The sequence below is a fragment of the Eubalaena glacialis genome, chromosome 1, assembly GCF_028564815.1.
Source record: "Eubalaena glacialis isolate mEubGla1 chromosome 1, mEubGla1.1.hap2.+ XY, whole genome shotgun sequence".
In the NCBI taxonomy this organism is placed as follows: Eukaryota; Metazoa; Chordata; class Mammalia; order Artiodactyla; family Balaenidae; genus Eubalaena; species Eubalaena glacialis.
This window is the reverse complement of record NC_083716.1, coordinates 174,482,001-174,504,920: the sequence shown is the minus strand read 5'-3', so window position 1 is coordinate 174,504,920 and position 22,920 is coordinate 174,482,001. Positions and strand designations below refer to the sequence as shown.

The 22,920-nt window shown below is 34.9% G+C and overlaps 1 protein-coding gene across 1 annotated transcript in view; it reads left to right on the top strand.

Annotated features, from left to right (window-relative positions):
* Nucleotides 1–802: 802 nt before the first annotated feature.
* SCN7A (sodium voltage-gated channel alpha subunit 7) overlaps nucleotides 803–22,920 on the top strand; it is a 77,689-nt gene continuing 55,571 nt past the window's right edge. Inside the window, exons 1-7 of the mRNA XM_061201238.1 lie at nucleotides 803–1,027; nucleotides 4,054–4,166; nucleotides 4,662–4,751; nucleotides 5,123–5,251; nucleotides 6,656–6,747; nucleotides 19,392–19,598; nucleotides 21,796–21,865. Coding sequence (XP_061057221.1) covers nucleotides 803–1,027; nucleotides 4,054–4,166; nucleotides 4,662–4,751; nucleotides 5,123–5,251; nucleotides 6,656–6,747; nucleotides 19,392–19,598; nucleotides 21,796–21,865 — 926 coding nt within the window. The remainder of the gene's footprint in view (nucleotides 1,028–4,053; nucleotides 4,167–4,661; nucleotides 4,752–5,122; nucleotides 5,252–6,655; nucleotides 6,748–19,391; nucleotides 19,599–21,795; nucleotides 21,866–22,920) is intronic.

The window sequence follows — 22,920 nt, the reverse complement described above, 5'->3', positions numbered from 1 at the left end:
TAATGATGAAGAAAAACATTTCATGAGTAATTTTCAAGGTAATAAGTTTATATGTGTGTTTTTGTTTTTACAATGGCTAGAAGGTAAAAGAGTGATTCTAGTCTTGGGGGAAAAACAACAAACTTTGTTTTTACTTGTTAAATTGCTGTTATTTGTGGATTGCCACATAGATGACTGAGGGAAGGGAGTGTTTTGGGAAATGTACTTGGTAAATACCCATGTATGGTAGTTAAAACTCTGTGTTTGCCTATGTACTTACCAAAAAGATGGATATAACTAGGGGAAAAGCAGAACTTTAAAGGATATCAAAGTTAAAATTTTGGAGGAAAAACTAAGTCAAAGGAATTAATCAGAGCTATAGGAAGAGATAAAGAAGAGGGGGGCCCCAGAGCCAATGAAAACTGAGTGTAGAGAAGGAAAGTCTAGTCAGTGGTTAAATACAGCTGAGAGTGAAATAATTGGATTTGGCCTTCCAACAATCTCTAGCCACTTTAGAACTCTTTCATTACAAGGGAGAAACTGAAAGGCAGATTTCAGTAAAAGAAAGAGGATTCAATGGATGAATAAATGAAATAGAATGAGTTATTCATGAAATTACAAATTAAGTCTAATATTAAGTGAAACAAAACCAAGTTTAATGACTCAGATTTCTCTAAAACTCAGGAATTTTCTTTGAATGCTTTTATTCAGTTTGCTGTTCTCTTTTATTCATATCCTAGACTTTTATAATTTAAAATTTTTATTTATATACACAAATCTTATCTAGAACTGAAGAAAATACGTTTCAGGTGCAAAATTGGAAATGGCTTCCCCAGAACCTAAGGGCCTTGTCCCCTTCACCAGAGAGTCTCTTGAAGTTATGGAACAGCATAATGCTAAAAAACACAGTGAGGAACACAAAGAAGATTTAAAGCCGAACACTGACTTGGAAGTTGGAAAAGAGCTGCCATTTGTTTATGGAAATCTTCCTAGAGCAATGGTGTCTGAGCCATTGGAAGATGTGGACCCATACTACAAGAATAAAATGGTAAGGATTAATTAAACTTATTATGACTATATTTTTATTCATTTTCCAGACATGTGAAAAATGTAATTGAGATAGGATGAAAGAAGATGGAAGAATAAGTGAAGAGGTAATTTTAAGTTATAGAAAACTGGGTAAGAAATTTCACACATATTTGAGATTTTTATCAAAACTGAATATTTGCCTGGTAGGTTAGTTTGTTTAGGGTTACTTTACTTTGTATGTAACAGGCTATACTGTAATGCCTTAATGTAAATGATTTCTTTTATGTGAGCATAATGATTGGCTACTTAAGATTATTGATTTTAAAATAACTATCATATAAAATTTCCATGCTATGTACAGCAATTTCAACTGTTCAACTTGATGAGCTTACTCGGTAGTTAGGAAAATAAAGCCAATCTATATTTCATTCATAAATTTTATTCATTCATACAGTCACAGCCTATCTATCCAGAGAATGATTTGAGGAACTTACTAAATATTTGAACAATCCAAAAAAGAAGCACAAAATGATAAAAATAAAAATAATTATGCTTAGAAAAGACAGAGATCTGTGTAGACTGACAAAGCTGGAAGAGTCTCTACTAAGGAAATAGAATTTGAGTTATAGCTTGGAGAACACTTCAAATTTTTACAAGGCAAAGGGAAGATCTTCAATGAACAGTCAGTCAATAGCAGATATTAATTCTGGAATAGGGAAGAGACAGGCTGATGATAGAACTAGAACCCTGTAGATGTGTTGCAAATTGTGGGAAATAAGATGAGATAACAGAGATGACAACATGGCTTTAATGTGGTGGCCAAAGTACTGGTGTAATGAATGCAGTGTTTAAGTAAGATTAATCTAGAAATTTCTAAATTACTATTGCATGGAAGAGATAGGGTCAGAAAGATGAAATTAGAGAGAAAACAATTGAGGCCTGAAGTCAAGAGGTCTGGATTATAGGAGTGTCTTGGAGAGAGAGGTAACACACCCGAGATGAAATAGCAGGATTTGAAGACTGATTAATAATGCCAAGGTTTCCAGCTTGAAAGAATAGAAGTGCTTCTGACAAAAATGAAGTAACTATAAAGAAAGATCAAATTTGGGAGAGATGAGGATTAGTCCCGTTGTAGACAAATGTAATTTGATATTCTTGTAGAGTGTTCGGTGATTTTACCAAATGGGTGAAATGGAAATGAATCACTTTCTGGACAGAAGGCAAAGTGAGCATTATGTATAATCACAACTCTTTTGAATACTTTGCATGGTGGAAGCATATTGACAATTTACAGTATAAATGTATATATTAACAAAAGACTCCAGTATCTCTGGTAGTCTCCATGGGCATTATGCATCATTCGCTATAAAACACCTGTAAAACCTTAAGAACATTTTAGTGAAAATGTAAGTCCTCATCTCAATTATCTCCGCTTTCACTTTAGCTGTGCTTAAGTCATTAACAGTTGATATAACACAGTAACCTTAGAGGTAACTCTATTATAGCAGAGTTCTGAGTTCTTTGTAGTGTTTACAGACATGGCAGACAAATCTAGGTGTGTTACTGAAGACAAAATCAAAGATTTTGAAAAAAAAACCAAAAATGGTAAGGATACCTTAGTATAAAAAGTATTGTTATTAGTGATAACACAAAGATATTAAAAATTTGAATTATATTTAGTTTACTCTGTTAAAGATGGCATACAAATAAATAATTCTAAAATGAAATGAACAATTTCAGCACTTAAACATTAACTAGAAAATTATTCTATCTGGAACTACTCATTCCTTCACAAAGACATAAGCTGGTTGGCTACATCCTGTGTGAAGTTTGAAATTGTTTTGGAAAATACATGGAAAACACATTTTACACAATCAGATTTATTTTATTTGGCCCTTTTTATTTTCTTTTTGCTTTTAAAATGGACAGAGGGACAATAACTACAATCAGGCCAAAATACACACAAATTGTATGTTGGAAAAGTGTTCCATTGAGGAGAATCAGAGCACGGTTTGTTTTCCATTTAGAATAGGTATTCATAAAATATCAATGAATATATATTTGTATATATAGACAAATATAAATACCAATGTATAGTCACATATACACCTCTGTATAATTATATATTAAATATAATATATATTTTAGTATATTATAATATATTTTATCACATTGCATTATACACTATACATTATATACTGTTACATTATACTCTGTATAATGTTTACTATTTGTAATATAGTTATGCACACACCACAACAAATGAATTTTCCAAATGGGTATCTATATATATAATAAAAGTGCACATATGTATGTGTGTATATACTTATGTGTGTGTGTATGTATATATACAGATATACACACGTACATATACACTTTTACTGTGTATCCATATTTTACACACGTATACATATACACACATATACATAAGTCCTTTTAAAAACGTTTCTGATTTTTCCCTTTTTTGGTTTAATGCTTCTATCTGCCAACATATTAGTTTTACATGATATAAACTTCTGTTTTAAATATGTTTATGTCGTTGATAACATACACGTGGGATTTTATACTGTAGGTAATTACTAATGATTAATATAATGTTTGCGTGCATTTGGTCACTTTTACTACTATAATCCCATACCTTATTTGCTTCAAAATAAAATTAACTTATTTTACATTCATTGAATTTTAGTATGCTTAAATGCATACCCATGAGCCATCTGGATATAGATTTCTTTCTATCACATTAGTTCTGCAGGAAGACTTGAGGATTGGTGTGTGGCACACGGTTTTTTTAGGTAGAACACTGGTAAAATAAAAACTGGTAGATAAGGCTAAATATAAGTAAAAATAGTTTTAAAAAACCTTTCCATTTGATTTAGTCTGTAAAAGGATATCAAAATGTAAGAAGTATAACTGTTAGACTTCATGACTGAAATGATCATTGGCAATATGCTTCATAATTGATGAGATCATAATTATCAGTTCTAATTTCACTTGATGTTCTTTTTTTTCATTTCACTTGATGTTCTTTTTTTCCTCTTACAGACTTTCATAGTATTAAATAAAAAGAGAACAATATTCAGATTCAGTGCCACCTGGTGTACATTGTCTCCTTTCAATGCAGTTAGAAGGACAACCATTAAGATTTTGGTACATCCATATCCTTTTCTGTTGGTTTTAGACTGTACTAATATCAAATGCAACTATTCTATTCAGATATTGCTGCAGTCTTTTTCTCTTTTCAATTAATGTTCATTTTAGGTCATACTGAAATCTTGATTATAACTGCACTGTGTTCCATATTTGAAAGTACATTTAAAATATATTTTCTAGGGACTTCCCTGGTGGTCCAGCAGTTAAGACTCTGCACTTCCACTGCAGGGGGCTCAGTTTTGATCCCTGGTCGGGGAACTAAGATCCCACATGCCTCGTGACCAAAAATATATATATATATTTTTTCTTTTCTAGTACACACAACAGTAGTAAATGTTAACAAATCTTAGTAATCCTCATTGTTTTCAATATGAGCAGTATATTTTTTTGACATTTAAGAAACTATGTGATCTCATATGTGTAAATACATATAAACAGATTATAGAAACATGTATTTCCAATATTATTTTTATTACCATTATTCCTTGACGATAACTTACCTTTTTCCGACTGTTAATTTTAATTAGCGTCCTGATTGACTGCATATTTATGTCCATGACTGATTTGCCAGAATGGGGGCCAGCATTACAGTAAGTTATATAATTTTATTATGTATAATTGCATATATGATTATATTTTATATTTAATACATTGTGTTACAGTACATTATATATTACATATTATAACAAATTAATATTTTTAATATATAATATACATTGTATGTAATATAATATTTATACACATTCCACAATTAATTGATAGTCAAATTTCATGGTTAATGCTGTAAGACATAGCCCACTCTAGAAGCCCTAACTAAAGCCCTATCCTATGGTTGTCTGGTTGATTGGTTGGTTGGTTGCTTGGTTGACAGATAATTATCCTCGACATAGTACTTCAGAGATGATGATGTATTAGTCTCACTTTTAATATGAAAAGTTATTATATGAAAACTTTTCTGCAGGAATACTTTGCTTGGAATTTATACATTTGAAATACTTGTAAAACTCATTGCAAGAGGCATCTGGGCAGGATCTTTTTATTTCTTTGGTGATCCATGGAACTGGCTCGATTTCAGTGTAACTTTGTTTGAGTGAGTATTTAAGTTGCAAACATCTTAATACCTTTCTAAGAAAATGCTTTCCATAAAGAAACATTGAGGATGATAAAGTTTTCTGCCTGCAAAAATTCTGTGAGTAAAGAATAATTCATAAATCATAGCCATAATGAGTTCTCTCAGGCAGCTCCAACTGAACTAGTCCTCAGAATATGCATTCAGAATGAAAGGAATGGGATATTATCTCTGTAATCTACCTGAAGCAAAAACAATAGAGATTGAATTTTTGCATTTGAAGTGATTATTTTCAGTGAACAGAAAATTTCCTGGGAGCTTAAGAGAGGATCCTGGCGTATTTGATTCTTTTCTAATCTACATTGCTTAAAACCAGTAAATATTCTAGTTATCAGAATAAGATATTTTATACACACATATTTTTCTAGAATGGTACATTAAATTCTAATAATTTACATGTGTATTGATTTTTTTAATCCTTCTACTTAGTGTACTCTATTTTATGGCTAAAGAAGTTGTCACTGGCATCAAACTTCTGTTAAAAATAATTTAAAATAATACTCTATTTGTGGACTTGGGGTCAATTTTTTAAAAAAAGAAATAACCTTTATAAAGAGTATAATTAGTTTCTGCCATGTTGTAAGCAGTCAAAAAATAGTAGCTAATATCATTGAAATTATTATCACTAGTACTTCTACTATTACTATTGTTATTTCTGCTCTTGCCATTGCTATTAGCTAACACTTAGGTAACACAGCTAACATTTAGCCCTTAGTATGTGCCAGGTGCTTTGCTATGAACTTTACATATATTAACTTATTTAATCCCCCCCAAATCCTCAGAATTAGGAAGTATTATTAGCCTTACTTTACATTTGAGGAAACTAAGGCAAGAAAGATTAAGTAATTTAAATAGTGGAGCCTGTATTTCTACATGGTCAGTCTGGCTACAGAGTCTGTGTCCTTAACCACTGTACACCTTTACTTCTGCTGTCATCACCATCACCATTGTCATCATCATCACCTCATCACCATCATTATCATCACCAGAAGTTTAAATACTTAAATTTTATTCCTTTAAAAAACTATGGATTTCCTTATTTTTAACTATCTCTTCACCAATTAGATTCAAAATATTTATGAACATAATATAGAGTATTTGATATGGAATTATGACTACTCAGAGTGTCAAGCTTTTATAAACTCTCATAATTTGTTTGTAGATTAATATTTACTTGGATACCTTGCACTATAGCAGTCTTTCCCTTCCAATCAATAATAAAACTATTTGCAAAATGCAATAATGAAAGCAAGTGAAACATTTGGATATATGGTTTTAAAAATAAGTTTCAAATAGTATAAAGAGCCAAAGATAAGTAATATAAACTCAATATGACTTCTAAATGACTCCAGTTTAATCCCACAGGCATATATCAAGATATTCACCTCCAAACTTCATTTCAATATTTCGAATTACAAGAAATTTGAGAATTTTGAAAATTATTCCTTTAAACCAAGGTAAGAAAAGGCATTGAGTTCTTCATTTTGTTTTATGTACTTCCGTGTATTCATCTGAACACCCCTATTATTGCTTGAAGAAATGTTAAATTGAACAGTGTTTCAGCTTTGGAATAAATGAATTATCTGATTTTCAAATTTATTTCAGTCACTCCTGGAATGGCAAGAAAGAAATATCACATTTTTTACTTATTTGAAGTGGGTTCAATGCTTTTGATAATAAAATATAGAGCTCAATCAAAATATATTATTTTTCTATTTTTTTCTTTTTTACTTATTCTTATGTCTTAAATATGAACTTATAAAATTGTCCTTAGACTTCTGAGAGACATAGCAGTTTAGAAAGATATCTAATCTGTCCTCTTCTTTTCCTCATTGTGTCTAAAAACCAGTTGAAATGAACAAAGCAATATAAAATAAGATAAATTCCCTTTTGCTGTCAGTGCTTGGATAGGATGCATTCCACATGCCACAAAGTTTAAGAAGGTTCTGCTAAATAAAGTAGAGCTGTGACCACACTGGTGGAAGAAGTTGACAACTAATTTACACCTCCCATTCTTGAAAGTGTCTTAGAGAAGCCTACCAATACCTTCTGATTTGTTGTTCTGAATGAATAAAAACCATCAGCTAGGAAAACTTGACCCAGAGTTTTTTTTGGTTGCTATGAGTCAGAAGTATTATGAAATATTTGAATGAATAAACCCACAGGCAAGTGTGATAATACCAAAAATAAGATCTACAGGCAACTTTCATCCACTGGAACATCATGAAAAAGGCCAGATATATTGCATACTCTGTACTTGGAGAACAGGCTGGGCAAAATAGCAAAAAAAGATTGGAGAAATATGGTAATGGATGCCTAACCTTGTAGATATACTGAAACATTAAATAGTACACATTAAACAGGTGAATTGTATGGTTTGTAAATTATATCTCAATAAAGCTGTTTGATAAAAATGGTCTGTGGCATGGCAGCTTCACCAAACACAGTGAAGAAACCATCAGTGAGAACTGCCCTGGCAGGAATTTTCACAGTCCTAGCTCTTTTACTACTCTCCGTAGATTACTAGAACATAAAATTGTATCACCTTCATCTTCATCTTAGAATCAGAAGTAAAGATTGTAGAATTCAGGTAAATCCAAGTTAATACAAGAAGAATACAGTAACTAGAATTGGGAGCACACAGGCTGATAGGAACTGCTGTTTTTTTCAAAGGAGAAAACAATCAAGGCACATACCAGCAATATAGAGTATATGAAAATATTTTGCAGTACAGAAGGAAAAACATACTATTCAACAGAATGAAAATAATCCTTTTTTTTCTTTTAAAAATATGCTCTAAGGAATAGAAGCAAGCATAAGAAATCATCTGTTTTGTAGTTTTGTAGTCCCAATAGAAAAAAACCTAGACTCTCGAGTAGAAGATGAAAATGAGATCATAAAATAGACAAATAAAAATACCTTTAAGACAAAAAAATAGTAAAAATTATAATATCCTTGGTGACCTTTTGATGGTAATAGAAGTAGTAAAATATATAGCATTATCTGTATGATATTATGGTGTAGTAAATAAACCACTCGTGTGAAGAAAAACTAGAGACCCAGTAGAACCAAAAATGGGATGGGTTAATGAAGGAAGACAAAACCAAGTTCCATTATATGGATAATTGGTGATCCTAAAAAAAGAGACCAGATTAAATATAAAAGACAAATTATTCAAAAATACATTAGAAATTTTCAAGTCCCTTAACCTGAGAAAGACCTTAGTCACAAATGGAAAAAGCTCATCTTTTTTTTTTTTTTTTTATTTTTTAAACATCTTTATTGAAGTATAATTGCTTTACAATGGTGTGCTAGCTTCTGCTTTACAACAAAGTGAATCAGTTACACATATACATATGTTGCCATATCTCTTCCCTCTTGCATCTCCCTCCCTCCCACCCTCCCTATCCCACCCCTCTAGGTGGTCACAAAGCACCGAGCTGATCTCCCTGTGCTATGCGGCTGCTTCCCACTAGTTATCTATTTTACATTTGGTAGTGTATATATGTCCATGACACTCTCTCACCCTGTCACATCTCACCCCTCCCCCTCCCCATATCCTCAAGTCCATTCTCTAGTAGGTCTGTGTCTTTATTCCCATCTTGCCACTAGGTTCTTCATGACCTCTTTTTTTTTTTCCCTTAGATTCCATATATATGTGTTAGCATACTGTATTTGTTTTTCTCTTTCTGACTTACTTCACTCTGTATGACAGACTCTAACTCCATCCACCTCATTACAAACACCTCCATTTCATTTCTTTTTATGGCTGAGTAATATTCCATTGTATATATGTGCCACATCTTCTTTATCCATTCATCCGATGATGGACACCTAGGTTGCTTCCATGTCCTGGCTATTGTAAACAGAGCTGCAATGAATATTTTGGTACATGACTCTTTCTGAATTATGGATTTCTCAGGGTATATGCCCAGTAGTGGGATTGCTGGGTCATATGGTAGTTCTATTTTTAGTTTTTTAAGGAACCTCCATACTGTTCTCCATAGTGGCTGTATCAATTTACATTCCCACCAACAGTGCAAGAGTGTTCCCTTTTCTCCACACCCTCTCCAGCATTTATTGTTTCTAGATTTTTTGATGATGGCCATTCTGACCGGTGTGAGATGATACCTCATTGTAGTTTTGATTTGCATTTCTCTAATGATTAATGATGTTGAGCATTCTTTCATGTGTCTGTTGGCAATCTGTATCTCTTCTTTGGAGAAATGTCTATTTAGGTCTTCTGCCCATTTTTGGATTGGGTTGTTTGTTTTTTTGTTATTGAGCTGCATGAGCTGCTTGTAAATCTTGGAGATTAATCCTTTGTCCGTTGCTTCATTTGCAAATATTTTCTCCCATTCTGAGGGTTGTCTTTTGGTCTTGTTTATGGTTTCCTTTGCTGTGCAAAAGCTTTTAAGTTTCATTAGGTCCCATTTGTTTATTTGTGTTTTTATTTCCATTTCTCTAGGACCTGGGTCAAAAAGGATCTTGCTGTGACTTATGTCATACAGTGTTCTGCCTATGTTTTCCTCTAAGAGTTTGATAGTGTCTGGCCTTACACTTAGGTCTTTAATCCATTTTGAGTTTATTTTTGTGTATGGTGTCAGGGAGTGTTCTAATTTCATACTTTTACATGTATCTGTCCAATTTTCCCAGCACCACTTATTGAAGAGGCTGTCTTTTCTCCACTGTATATGCTTGCCTCCTTTATCAAAGATAAGGTGACCATATGTGCGTGGGCTTATCTCTGGGCTTTCTATCCTGTTCCATTGATCTATATTTCTGTTTTTGTGCCAGTACCAAACTGTCTTGATTACTGTAGCTTTGTAATATAGTCTGAAGTCAGGGAGCCTGATTCCTCCAGCTCCATTTTTCGTTCTCAAGATTGCTTTGGCTATTCGGGGTCTTTTGTGTTTCCATACAAATTGTGAAATTTTTTGTTCTAGTTCTGTGAAAAATGCCAGTGGTAGTTTGATAGGGATTGCATTGAATCTGTAGATTGCTTTGGGTAGCAGAGTCATTTTCACAATGTTTATTCTTCCAATCCAAGAACATGGTATATCTCTCCATCTATTTGTATCATCTTTAATTTCTTTCATCAGTGTCCTATAATTTTCTGCATACAGGTCTTTTGTCTCCTTAGGTAGGTTTATTCCTAGGTATTTTATTCTTTTTGTTGCAATGGTAAACGGGAGTGTTTTCTTAATTTCACTTTCAGATTTTTCATCATTAGTATACAGGAATGCAAGAGATTTCTGTGCATTAATTTTGTATCCTGCTACTTTACCAAATTCATTGATTAGCTCTAGTAGTTTTCTGGTAGCATCTTTTGGATTCTCTATGTATAGTATCATGTCATCTGCAAACAGTGACAGCTTTACTTCTTCTTTTCCGATTTGGATTCCTTTTATTTCTTTTTCGTCTCTGATTGCTGTGGCTAACACTTCCAAAACTATGTTGAATAATAGTGGTGAGAGTGGGCAACCTTGTCTTGTTCCTGATCTTAGTGGAAATGGTTTCAGGTTTTCACCATTGAGGACAATGTTGGCTGTGGGTTTGTCATATACGGCCTTTATTATGTTGAGGAAAGTTCCCTCTATGCCTACTTTCTGCAGGACTTTTATCATAAATGGGTGTTGAATTTTGTCGAAAGCTTTCTCTGCATCTATTGAGATGATCATATGGTTTTTCTCCTTCAATTTGTTAATATGATGTATCACGTTGATTGATTTGCGTATATTGAAGAATCCTTGCATTCCTGGAATAAACCCCACTTGATCATGGTGTATGATCCTTTTAATGTGTTGTTGGATTCTGTTTGCTAGTATTTTGTTGAGGATTTTTGCATCTATGTTCATCAGTGATATTGGCCTGTAGTTTTCTTTCTTTGTGACATCTTTGCCTGGTTTTGGTATCAGGGTGATGGTGGCCTCGTAGAATAAGTTGGGGAGTGTTCCTCCCTCTGCAATATTTTGGAAGAGTTTGAGAAGGATAGGTGTTAGCTCTTCTCTAAATGTTTGATAGAATTCGCCTGTGAAGCCATCTGGTCCTGGGCTTTTGTGTGTTGGAAGATTTTTAATCACAGTTTCAATTTCAGTGCTTGTGATTGGTCTGTTCATATTTTCTATTTCTTCCTGGTTCAGTCTCGGCAGGTTGTGCATTTCTAAGAATCTGTCCATTTCTTCCAGGTTGTCCATTTTATTGGCATAGAGTTGCTTGTAGTAATCTCTTATGATCGTTTGTATTTCTGCAGTGTCAGTGGTTACTTCTCCTTTTTCATTTCTAATTCTATTAATTTGAGTCTTCTCCTTTTTTCTCTTGATGAGTCTGGCTAATGGTTTATCAATTTTGTTTATCTTCTCAAAGAACCAGCTTTTAGTTTCATTGATTTTTGCTATTGTTTCCTTCATTTCTTTTTCATTTATTTCTGATCTGATCTTTATGATTTCTTTCCTTCTGCTAGCTTTGGGGTTTTTTTGTTCTTCTTTCTCTAATTGCTTTAGGTGCAAGGTTAGGTTGTTTATTCGAGATGTTTCCTGTTTCTTGATGTAGGCTTGTATTGCTATAAACTTCCCTCTTAGAACTGCTTTTGCTGCATCCCATAGGTTTTGGATCGTCGTGTCTCCATTGTCATTTGTTTCTAGGTATTTTTTGATTTCCCCTTTGATTTCTTCAGTGATCACTTCGTTATTAAGTAGTGTATTGTGTAGCCTCCATGTGTTTGTATTTTTTACAGATCTTTTCCTGTAATTGATATCTAGTCTCATAGCGTTGTGGTTGGAAAAGATACTTGATACGATTTCAATTTTTTTTAATTTACCAAGGCTTGATTTGTGACCCAAGATATGATCTATCCTGGAGAATGTTCCATGAGCACTTGAGAAAAATGTGTATTCTGTTGTTTTTGGGTGGAATGTCCTATAAATATCAATTAAGTCCATCTTGTTTAATGTATCATTTAAAGCTTGTGTTTCCTTATTTATTTTCATTTTGGATGATCTGTCCATTGGTGAAAGTGGGGTGTTAAAGTCCCCTACTATGATTGTGTTACTGTCGATTTCCCCTTTTATGGCTGTTAGTATTTGCCTTATGTATTGAGGTGCTCCTATGTTGGGTGCATAAATATTTACAATTGTTATACCTTCCTCTTGGATCGATCCCTTGATCATTATATAGTGTCCGTCTTTGTCTCTTGTAATTGTCTTTATTTTAAAGTCTATTTTGTCTGATATGAGAATTGCTACTCCAGCTTTCTTTTGATTTCCATTTGCATGGAATATCTTTTTCCATCCCCTCACTTTCAGTCTGTATGTGTCTCTAGGTCTGAAGTGGGTCTCTTGTAGACAGCATATATATGGGTCTTGTTTTTGTATCCATTCAGCCAGTCTGTGTCTTTTGGTGGGAGCATTTAATCCATTTACATTTAAGGTAATTATCGATATGTATGTTCCTATTCCCATTTTCTTAAATGTTTTGGGTTTGTTATTGTAGGTGTTTTCCTTCTCTTGTGTTTCTTGCCTAGAGAAGTTCCTTTAGCATTTGTTGTAAAGCTGGTTTGGTGGTGCTGAACTCTCTCAGCTTTTGCTTGTCTGTAAAGGTTTTAATTTCTCCATCAAATCTGAATGAGATCCTTGCTGGGTAGAGTAATCTTGGTTGTAGGTTTTTCTCCTTCATCACTTTAAGTATATCCTGCCACTCCCTTCTGGCTTGCAGCGTTTCTGCTGAAAGATCAGCTGTTAACCTTATGGGGATGCCCTTGTGTGTTATCTGTTGTTTTTCCCTTGCTGCTTTTAATATGTTTTCTTTATATTTAATTTTTGATAGTTTGATTAATATGTGTCTTGGTGTGTTTCTCCTTGGATTTATCCTGTATGGGACTCTCTGTGCTTCCAGGACTTGATTAACTATTTCCTTTCCCATATTAGGGAAGTTTTCAACTATAATCTCTTCAAATATTTTCTCAGTCCCTTTCTTTTTCTCTTCTTCTTCTGGGACCCCTATAATTCGAATGTTGGTGCATTTAATGTTGTCCCAGAGGTCTCTGAGACTGTCCTCAGTTCTTTTCATTCTTTTTTCTTTATTCTGGTCTGCAGTAGTTATTTCCACCATTTTATCTTCCAGGTCACTTATCCGTTCTTCTGCCTCAGTTATTCTGCTATTGATCCCATCTAGAGTATTTTTAATTTCATTTATTGTGCTTGTCATCGTTTCTTGGTTCCTCTTTAGTTCTTCTACGTCCTTGTTAAATGTTTCTTGCATTTTGTCTATTCTATTTCCAAGACTTTGGATCATCCTTACTATCATTATTCTGAATTCTTTTTCAGGTAGACTACCTATTTCCTCTTCATTTGTTAGGTCTGGTGTGTTTTGACCCTGCTCCTTCATCTGCTGTGTGTTTTTCTGTCTTCTCATTTTGCTTGTCTTACTGTGTTTGGGGTCTCCTTTTCACAGGCTGCAGGTTCGTAGTTCCCGTTGTTTTTGGTATCTGTCCCCAGTGGCTAAGGTTGGTTCAGTGGGTTGTGTAGGTTTCCTGGTGGAGGGAACTAGTGCCTGTGTTCTGGTGGATGAGGCTGGATGTTGTCTTTCTGGTGGGTTCGTCCACGTCTGGTGGTGTGTTTTGGGGTGTCTGTGGCCTTATTATGATTTTAGGCAGCCTCTCTGTTAATGGATGGGGCTGTGTTCCTCTCTTGCTAGTTGTTTGGCATAGGGTGTCCAGCACTGTAGCTTGCTGGTCGTTGAGTGAAGCTGGGTCTTGATGTTGAGATGGAGATCTGTGAGAGATTTTTGCCGTTTGGTATTACGTGGAGCTGGGAGGTCTCTTGTGGACCAGTGTCCTGAAGTTGGCTCTCCCACCTCAGAGGCACAGCCCTGATGCCTGGCTGGAGCACCAAGAGCCTTTCATCCACACGGCTCAGAATAAAAGGGAGAAAAAATGGAAAGAAAGAAAAAAAGAGGATAAAATAAAATAAAATAAAGCAATTATAATAAAAAATAAGAAAAAAAATTATTAAGAGTAAATTTATTAAGAAAAAAAAATTTTTTTTAATTTTTAAAAATAGATTTATTAATTTTTTATACTAAAAATAAGAAAAAAATTATTTAGAAAAAATTTATTAAGAAAAAAAATTTTTTAATTTTTTTAAAATAAAAAATATGAAAAAACTTATTAAAAATTTTTTTAAAAATAGAAAATAAGGAAAAAATTATTAAGAAAACATTTATTCGGGAAAAAAAATTTTTTTAAGCCAAAAAAAAAAAAAAAAAAACAAAAACGGACAGACCTAACCCTAGGACTAACGGTGAGAGCAAAGCTATACAGACAAAATCTCACCCAGAAGCATACACATCTACACTCACAAAAAAAAGGAAAAGGGGAAAAGTTAATATATCCTGCTCCCAAAGTCCATCTCCTAAATTTGGGATGATTCGTTGTCTATTCAGGTATTCAACAGATGCAGGCACATCAAGTTGTTTGTGGAGCTTTAATCCGCTGCTTCTGAGGCTGCTGGGAGAGATTTCCCTTTCTCTTCTTTGTTCGTACAGCTCCCGGGGTTCAGCTTTGGATTTGGACCCGCCTCTGCATGTAGGTCCCCTGAGGGCGTCTGTTCCCCGCCCAGACAGAACGGGGTTAAAGGAGCAGCTGATTCGGGGGCTCTGGCTCAGTCAGGCCGGGGGGAGGGAGCGGTACGGAGGAGGCGGGGCGAGCCTGCGGCGGCAGAAGCCGGCGTCACGTTGCAGCAGCCTGAGGCGCGCCGTGCGCTCTCCCGGGGAAGTTGTCCCCGGATTACGGGAGCCTGGCCGTGGCGGGCTGCACAGGCTCCCGGGAGGGGCGGTGTGGAGAATGACCTGTGCTCGCCCACAGGCTGTTTGGTGGCGGCAGCAGCAGCCTTAGCGTCTCATGCCCGTCTCTGGGGTCCGCGCTGATAGCCGCGGCTCGCGCCCGTCTCTGGAGTTCGTTTAAGTGGCGCTCTGAATCCCCTCTCCTTGCACGCCGCGAAACAAAGAGGCAAGAAGAAGTCTCCTGCCTCTTCGGCAGCTGCAGACTTTTTCTCGTGCACCCTCCCGGCTAGTTGTGGTGCGCTAGACCCTTCAGGCTGTGTTCACGCAGCCAACCCCAGTCCTCTCCCTGGGATCCGGACCGAAGCCCGCGCCTCAGCTCCCAGCCCCCGCCCGCCCCGGCGGGTGAGCAGACAAGCCTCTCGGGCTGGTGAGTGCTGCTCGGCGCCGAGCCTCTGTGCGGGAATCTCTCCGTTTTTCCCTCTGCGTCCCTATTGCTGTGGGATCCGCGCTGATAGCCACGGCTCGCGCCCGTCTCTGGAGCTCGTTTAGGCGGCGCTCTGAATCCCCTCTCCTTGCGCGCCGCGAAACAAAGAGGCAAGAAAAATTCTCTTGCCTCTTTGGCAGCTGCAGTCTTTTTCCCGGACTCCCTCCCGGCTAGCACCGAAGCCCGAGCCCCAGCTCCCAGGCCCCGCCCGCCCCGGCGGCTGAGCAGACAAGCCTCTCGGGCTGGTGAGTGCTGGTCGGCACCGCTCCTCTGTGCGGGAATCTCCGCTTTGCCCTCCGCACCAATGTGGCTGCGCTCTCCTCCGTGGCGCCGAAGCTTCCCCCCTCTGCTACCCGCAGTCTCTGCCCACGAAGGGGCTTCCTAGTGTGTGGAAACCTTTCCTCCTTCACAGCTCCCTCCCACTGGTGCAGGTCCCGTCCCTATTCTTTTGTCTCTGTTATTTCTTTTTTCTTTTGCCCTACCCAAGTACGTGGGGATTTTCTTGCCTTTTGGGAGGTCTGACGTCTTCTGCCAGCGTTCAGTGGGTGTTCTGTAGGAGCAGTTCCACGTGTAGATGTATTTCTCATGTATCTGTGGGGAGGAAGGTGATCTCCGCGTCTTACTCTTCCGCCATCTTGCCCCTCCCTCCAAAAAGCTCATCTTATACTAGATTAAAAAAAAGTAACAGATACACTTAGACATATTATAAAATTTTGTAAATTTAAAGTATTAAAGAGAAAAAGCATTATAAAACCTACAAGCAAAAGAGCAAAGAAAAAGAGCCTGTGGAAAGGTTATGCACACCTCTTGATAATATTAAACATGAGTAGGCAGTGGAGTTTCAGAGCTTAGGGGAAGTATAGATGGGGAGGTTGTGACACCAGAATTCTATACCTGTCTGCCATTCATGTGGGAAATCTACACAATAATATCCTCAGCCATCCAAGAATTCTGAAATTTTACACAGATCGTTCCTGAGTATCTGCTGAAAATCGAAACTATGAAAATAAAATATTCAACAATGGGAAGATTTAGTACCAAAGGAATGGAATGAACTCTGAAATCGTTTCAACAGAGAATGAATTCCAAATTACTGTTGTTAGTGGGTTGCAAAACAGAACGCAAATATTATAAATCAGAAGTTATAACATGGACGTCTGTGGTTTATTCTTCAACTAGAGACGTATTTTGCTTTTTTTAGAAAAATTTGAAATAGATTATAAAAATCTGATGATTTTAACATTAAATTCTAAATTAACTTGGATGAATTATCAGCATTCTTGCGTGGCAACTACCAGCTGTAGTTGAGGAGCAGCTGCCTCTTTAAGTCAGGCATATTCATTCAAGTATCCTCCACTCCCTGTTTGCATGAATTTATGTTTCCTGACAAGTCTTTGTAATGATTTGAATGTTACCTTTCCTATAAATCATGAAAGATAAGATATAATGCAAAATACATAAAATTCAACAATTATAACTAGGTTAAAAGTCCTAAATTATATAAATAAACAAAAACTGAGAAGTAAGAATAGAGAAATGTGAGAAAGTAAATATGGTTATTTCCTTATCTTATACGGTGAGACTATAGTAGATACAGTTTTATTTTTGATGTAGAGAGTACATGCTTCTTCAAAATAAGAACCGAAGTTTGATCAGGTTCTCAAAATAGATATACTTTATCAAAAATACTAGAGGGAAAAAAGAAATTAAAGTTTATTCAGAAAGGATAGGACACATAGTAAATCATAAGGGGAATATAAAAATCAAAAAAAGTAATGATAAAGGCCAATCCAACAATAAAGCCAATTTATAAAAATGAATATAATTGGGTAAAAATTGTCTGTCAAGATGTAGAGACTTTAAAATTAAATTAAAAATAAGTTAAACTCCACAAGAGATATACCTAAACTAAAACAAAATAAAAGTTTGAAAGTAAAAAAAAGGAAAAAGTTATACCAGGAAATCGAAATCAAAATTGGCATATGGCTCAGAACTTTGAATGGTAGATAACAATGAATTGCAGATAACAATGAAAATTACTAATAAATTTGATTCTGTAAAATTTGATGCTGACTTTTTTTACCTTTAATCAAAATGTCACCACTAAAATTAAAGCTCCACAAGAGACTTGGCTTTATATATAATATATTTATAAATTATGTTAGTATTAATATTTTATATTCATATATTTATAAATATATTTTAATTTATATATTTGTAAAAATATTTTATATAATATTACTATCATTAATAAAACATATTTGCATGAATTTATACACATATATATATATTCTTATTTAAGAATTTCTATTCTTAAAGATAATTTCAACAAAACAATATGAAAAAATTTTTTCAGTAAAAAATATACAGAGGACTCATGACAGTTATCAAACAAAAATACACAGTGCAACTATACGTATTTTAAAAGTTTTTTATGGTGATCATGGAAATTACATCAAAGTAAAATGATCCTATTTTTCTTCTAATACATTGGCAATGATATTTTTTAAAATGTCCTAGCTTTAGTGAAGGCCTGACTATATGTTTATAGTCTTTGGTTTATGCATTGGTTCAACATCTCAACAATTTGAACGTATGAATCGATACTTAAATATGGTCATATATTTTGACACAGAAATTCCATTTCTAATGTAATACTTTAAAAAGACTTGCATATAGCAAAAAAAAATTAATAGTATTATTCCAGGTGGCAAAAGTAGCTATAAATATGTATTTCAGTATGATAGCAATTAAAATTATATATTTACTCTAGATATCACATTTCTTTAACCACAGGAATAACTTTATATCAACCCTATTCTATTACACTCAAGAAATCTAATCATCTGAGGAGGTCATTTAAAAAATAGATTTTCAATTCTCACAATGATATATGAAATAGGTATCATTATACCCATTTAAAAAATAATAAAACAAGCATAGAAATGTTGGTAACTTGCTCAACGTCACAGAGCTAGTATATTCTCATCCATTGTTGAGCTGAGCAGTTATTAAGATCATAAATTTAAACAGACCAACAAATTAAAAAGGAGCAAGGGAAAAAGAGAAGAAGGAAGAAAGGAGGGAACTAACGAAGGAAGGATGGAAAGAAAGAAGGAAGCAAGGGAGGAAGGAAGGCTTATAGTAGTTTCATCTATGAAATTTAATTATGGTGTTTTTGTTGTTGTATCTTCTTGTTTTCTATGTTTTCAAAATTGAGCATGTATTATTTAATAATTAGAAAAATGAATGCCCTTAAATAAATCTAGCTTTAAAGTTGAATTCTCGATTAGTAAGTATTCTGATATAAATACAGCCACATATAATCACAGTTATGTGTTATTCTCATTTCTAATCATTAAAAGTTTTTTGTGTTTTACTTAATCAGCTCCAAATATTGAGTTCTTAAAAAGTTAATGAAAGAATGTATAGAATACTGCTATTTCAAACCATTTCTTGTTTCAACAACATTTGCAACCCATGTTGATTTTTAACTCTACGCCTTTACCTATGCTTATAAATAATGGTGATTAGTATGAAAAGCAATAGCCAAGAGAGAAGGCCTGTTCTTTATGTAGTAAAGAGAAACAAACAACTAATTTAAAAATACTGTTATGTCTAAATTATTGCCAGGTGTAATAAATTAGCAATAATACAGAAACCTCAAAGTTAAGGGTTTTATTCATTTTAGTCATTGGACCTAGATAATGGTGAATTAAATCATAAAACACAAAGCTATTGATTTCGAAGGCATCTGCATTTGCCATGGGAGAAGTTTGCTAATCCTGCTTTACTAAGATATTTTATTTTATCAAAAATAAACCTTTCTCTTTTCAGGTCTGAAGTCTTTTGTAGGGATCCTGATCCATTGTTTGAAGAAACTCACTGGGGTCATTATCCTAACTCTCTTCTTTCTGAGCATATTTTCTCTAATTGGGATGGGGCTCTTCATGGGCAACCTGAAGCATAAATGTTTGCGATGGCCCCAAGAAAATGAAACTGAAACGCTGCACAACAGAACTGGAAACCCACATTATATTCGAGGTAAGAATCCCTTGCATCTATATCAAAAAAATTAAAACTTTTCTTACTGGCAAAACATTCTTCACAGAAATGTTGAACATTCAATTTCAGAACAAATTCGACTTCAGAACAACCTTCATGTAAATGCCATAACTATGCTCAAGTACTAATTTGGATCAGTTTCCTTTATCAGGATAATAAAGTTCCAAGTCTTCAGACAGTTAAATCAGGGAAACCTAAGTTTGGAATTGCTAAAAGTTGCAAATTTTATCCTTTCAAAAATAAATAAATATGACCTAAGTCTTAATTGCAATTTTATCAGAGTACAATCCTCATGATACTACGTTTCTTCGATAAAGTTGTTTAAAATTTAAATGTAAGTGTACACATTAGAAACTTTGGGATGATCATATAAATCAAAAAATGACCTACAATATAGAAATTCTTACTATTGTTGTATTTCAATTGCTGCTGCTCATTTTAAATGATTTGAGTTATACTTTGATGAATAATGAAAATATTTTAGGCTAACAGAAATAATGTCAAACAAGTATTGCTTAGCCCTTATACATAAGTAATTCACATGCCTGATCACATATCTTCACCATAATCCTGCAGAGAATACATGAATAACCCCTGTTACCAACAGGGGAACAGAAGTAAAGAGAAAGTCTGTGAATGTTCTAGCATACTATAACCACTCGGTGGCAAAACTAGGATTCTAGCCAAGCTCTATCTGGCTTTAAAACCCATTCCCTTTTCACCAGGCCATACTCTCTTATTAGATTTTTCCCTCATATTAAAATCATCAGTTCCTTTCTGACAGTATTTAGAAAAAACCAAAAGCATATTGTTCAACTAATAAAAATAAAATATTGATAAACCTTAAGTAGTCCTTCTACCTTAACTTTATTTATACTTTGGATTTAATAAGTTCTAAAACAAATCTTAATAAATTTTACTCTTTGGTTTACCCCATAATATGATTATGATTCAAGTAATGCAAAATTATTAGTATATATGTGAAATGTTTCCTTATTATGTAGGTCTATTTCATGGTCTTAATTCTAGTGATAAGAACAATAGGAGATGGATGTTAAATCTTAGATTCCAATTGAAATCCCCTTTAGTTTCTTTGGTGTTGTAATAAAAATATGCTAATTACTAAAAAATAAACAAATTTTGCTACTTCACTGGTTATTGCTAAGAAAACAGAGTCCAAGTTCTTTTCTTTGTTAAAGTATGTATATTATAATGAAATCATTTTAAAGATTATCACTTTAATATTTGTCCAATTCTAGTCATTCCATTTTCTCAAATAACATGTTAGGAATTGCTGGAAATATATTTGCAAAACATTATTTAACCTAATTTCCATGTCATAGTCCTTGTATTTAGAAGAACACTTGGGACTGCCCAGTTCTAATGTCAAATTTCATTTGGTTTTTGACTGTCACTCAAAAGTTTTGATTAATGGTTCCTAACTATGATTTTTAAATTCTTCTAAAATTATTTTAGGTGACAAATTAAAGTGACATTTTCTGAGATTGGTGTAATTCAATTTTGTACACACACACACACACACACACTCACCAGGACTGATCTCATGGGTTTGATTTTTGTGATTTGAATTCAGAACCTAAAAAACAATGCTACTAAGCATGTATGTTCCCAACCCCGGTAACTGGTATCTATAAATACACAATTTACATTTTGATTGATAGCAGATAAAAATACCTGGATGAATTCTATGGGCTATGACTCAGATTAGCTCAGATTATGATTGAAACTAGGTGATATCAGGACAAGTAATTAGGCGGCACTGGACACTCATTGTAGAAAAATAAGCTGCGCAGTGGGAAGAGAATGGAAATTAAACCCAGAGACAGAAAACTCTGGTCTGCTGTTCAGGAAGATCATCAGGAATAAACCCTGGAAGGAATAATCTTCAATTTTCAAATAGATTAGTCTTGGGAATTTTTCTTTCAGGGTCTGGTCATACCTGGCTGGAGTAGGTGGATTGCCAGAGGTCTTTTGGCCTGTACACTGGATGCTAGGACAGCCTCCTAGATTTAAAAAAAAAGGGGGAGAGGCAGGCTCTATGCTCCTTCCTTCTCACTGTACAGAAGGATGTTCATCTGTACAGATTTAATTGGGTTTCAGATATGCTGTTCACTCAAGATTAGATATGGAATATCATTTCTTTCTTATTTTTCAGAAACAGAAAACTTTTATTATTTGGAAGGAGAAAGATATGCTCTTCTTTGTGGCAACAGAACAGATGCTGGGTAAGTGGTATTAATGTTTTCTTCTATTGTAACCAAAAGTGAGGTCTGGCAGTTCAACGCTCAAAAGCCGTTAAAGAGGCCAGGTTGGTGGAAAGGAAAGTTTGCTTTATTTTGGGTGCCGGCAACCGGGAGCAGGGGGATGGGTGGGGAGAGGGCAGAAGCCTGTGTCCAAAGGCCGACTCTGACCCCACCGCCCTGACAATCAGGGGCAAGAGCTTTTATAGACAGAAGGAGGGGGCTACAGGCAGAAACAGCGCAGTCAGCTCTGACAGTCATCTTGATATTGGTCATCGGTGGTCTGACTAGCATCATCTTGATTGTTTTAAGTACAGTTAATCTTCAGTTCCAGGGTCGGTTTGTTCCCGTTTCCTTGAGGCCAATTCTCGGAATTATGGCAGCTTATGTCACGGCTACAGTCTGGTCTTCATATACAATGGAATATTACTCAGCCATAAAAAGAAATGAAATTGAGTTATTTGTAGTGAGGTGGATGGACCTAGAGTCTGTCATACAGAGTGAAGTAAGTCAGAAAGAGAAAAACAAATACCGTATGCTAACACATATATATGGAATCTAAAAAAAAAAAAACAAAAACAGGCCATGAAGAACCTAGTGGGAAGACGGGAATAAAGACACAGACCTACTAGAGAATGGACTTGAGGATATGGGGAGGGGGAAGGGTAAGCTGTGACAAAGTGAGAGAGTGGCATGGACATATATACACTACCAAACGTAAAATAGATAGCTAGTGGGAAGCAGCCGCATAGCACAGGGAGATCAGCTCGGTGCTTTGTGACCACCTAGAGGGGTGGGATAGGGAGGGTGGGAGGGAGGGAGACACAAGAGGGAAGAGATATGGGAACATATGTATATATGTGTATATATATATATATGTATGTATATATGTATATATGTATATGAATAACTGACTTTGTTATAAAGCAGAAACTAACACACCATTGTAAAGCAATTATACTCCAATAAATATGTTAAAAAAAAAAAGTTAATGAAAGAATGTATAGAATACTGCTATTTCAAACCATTTCTTGTTTCAA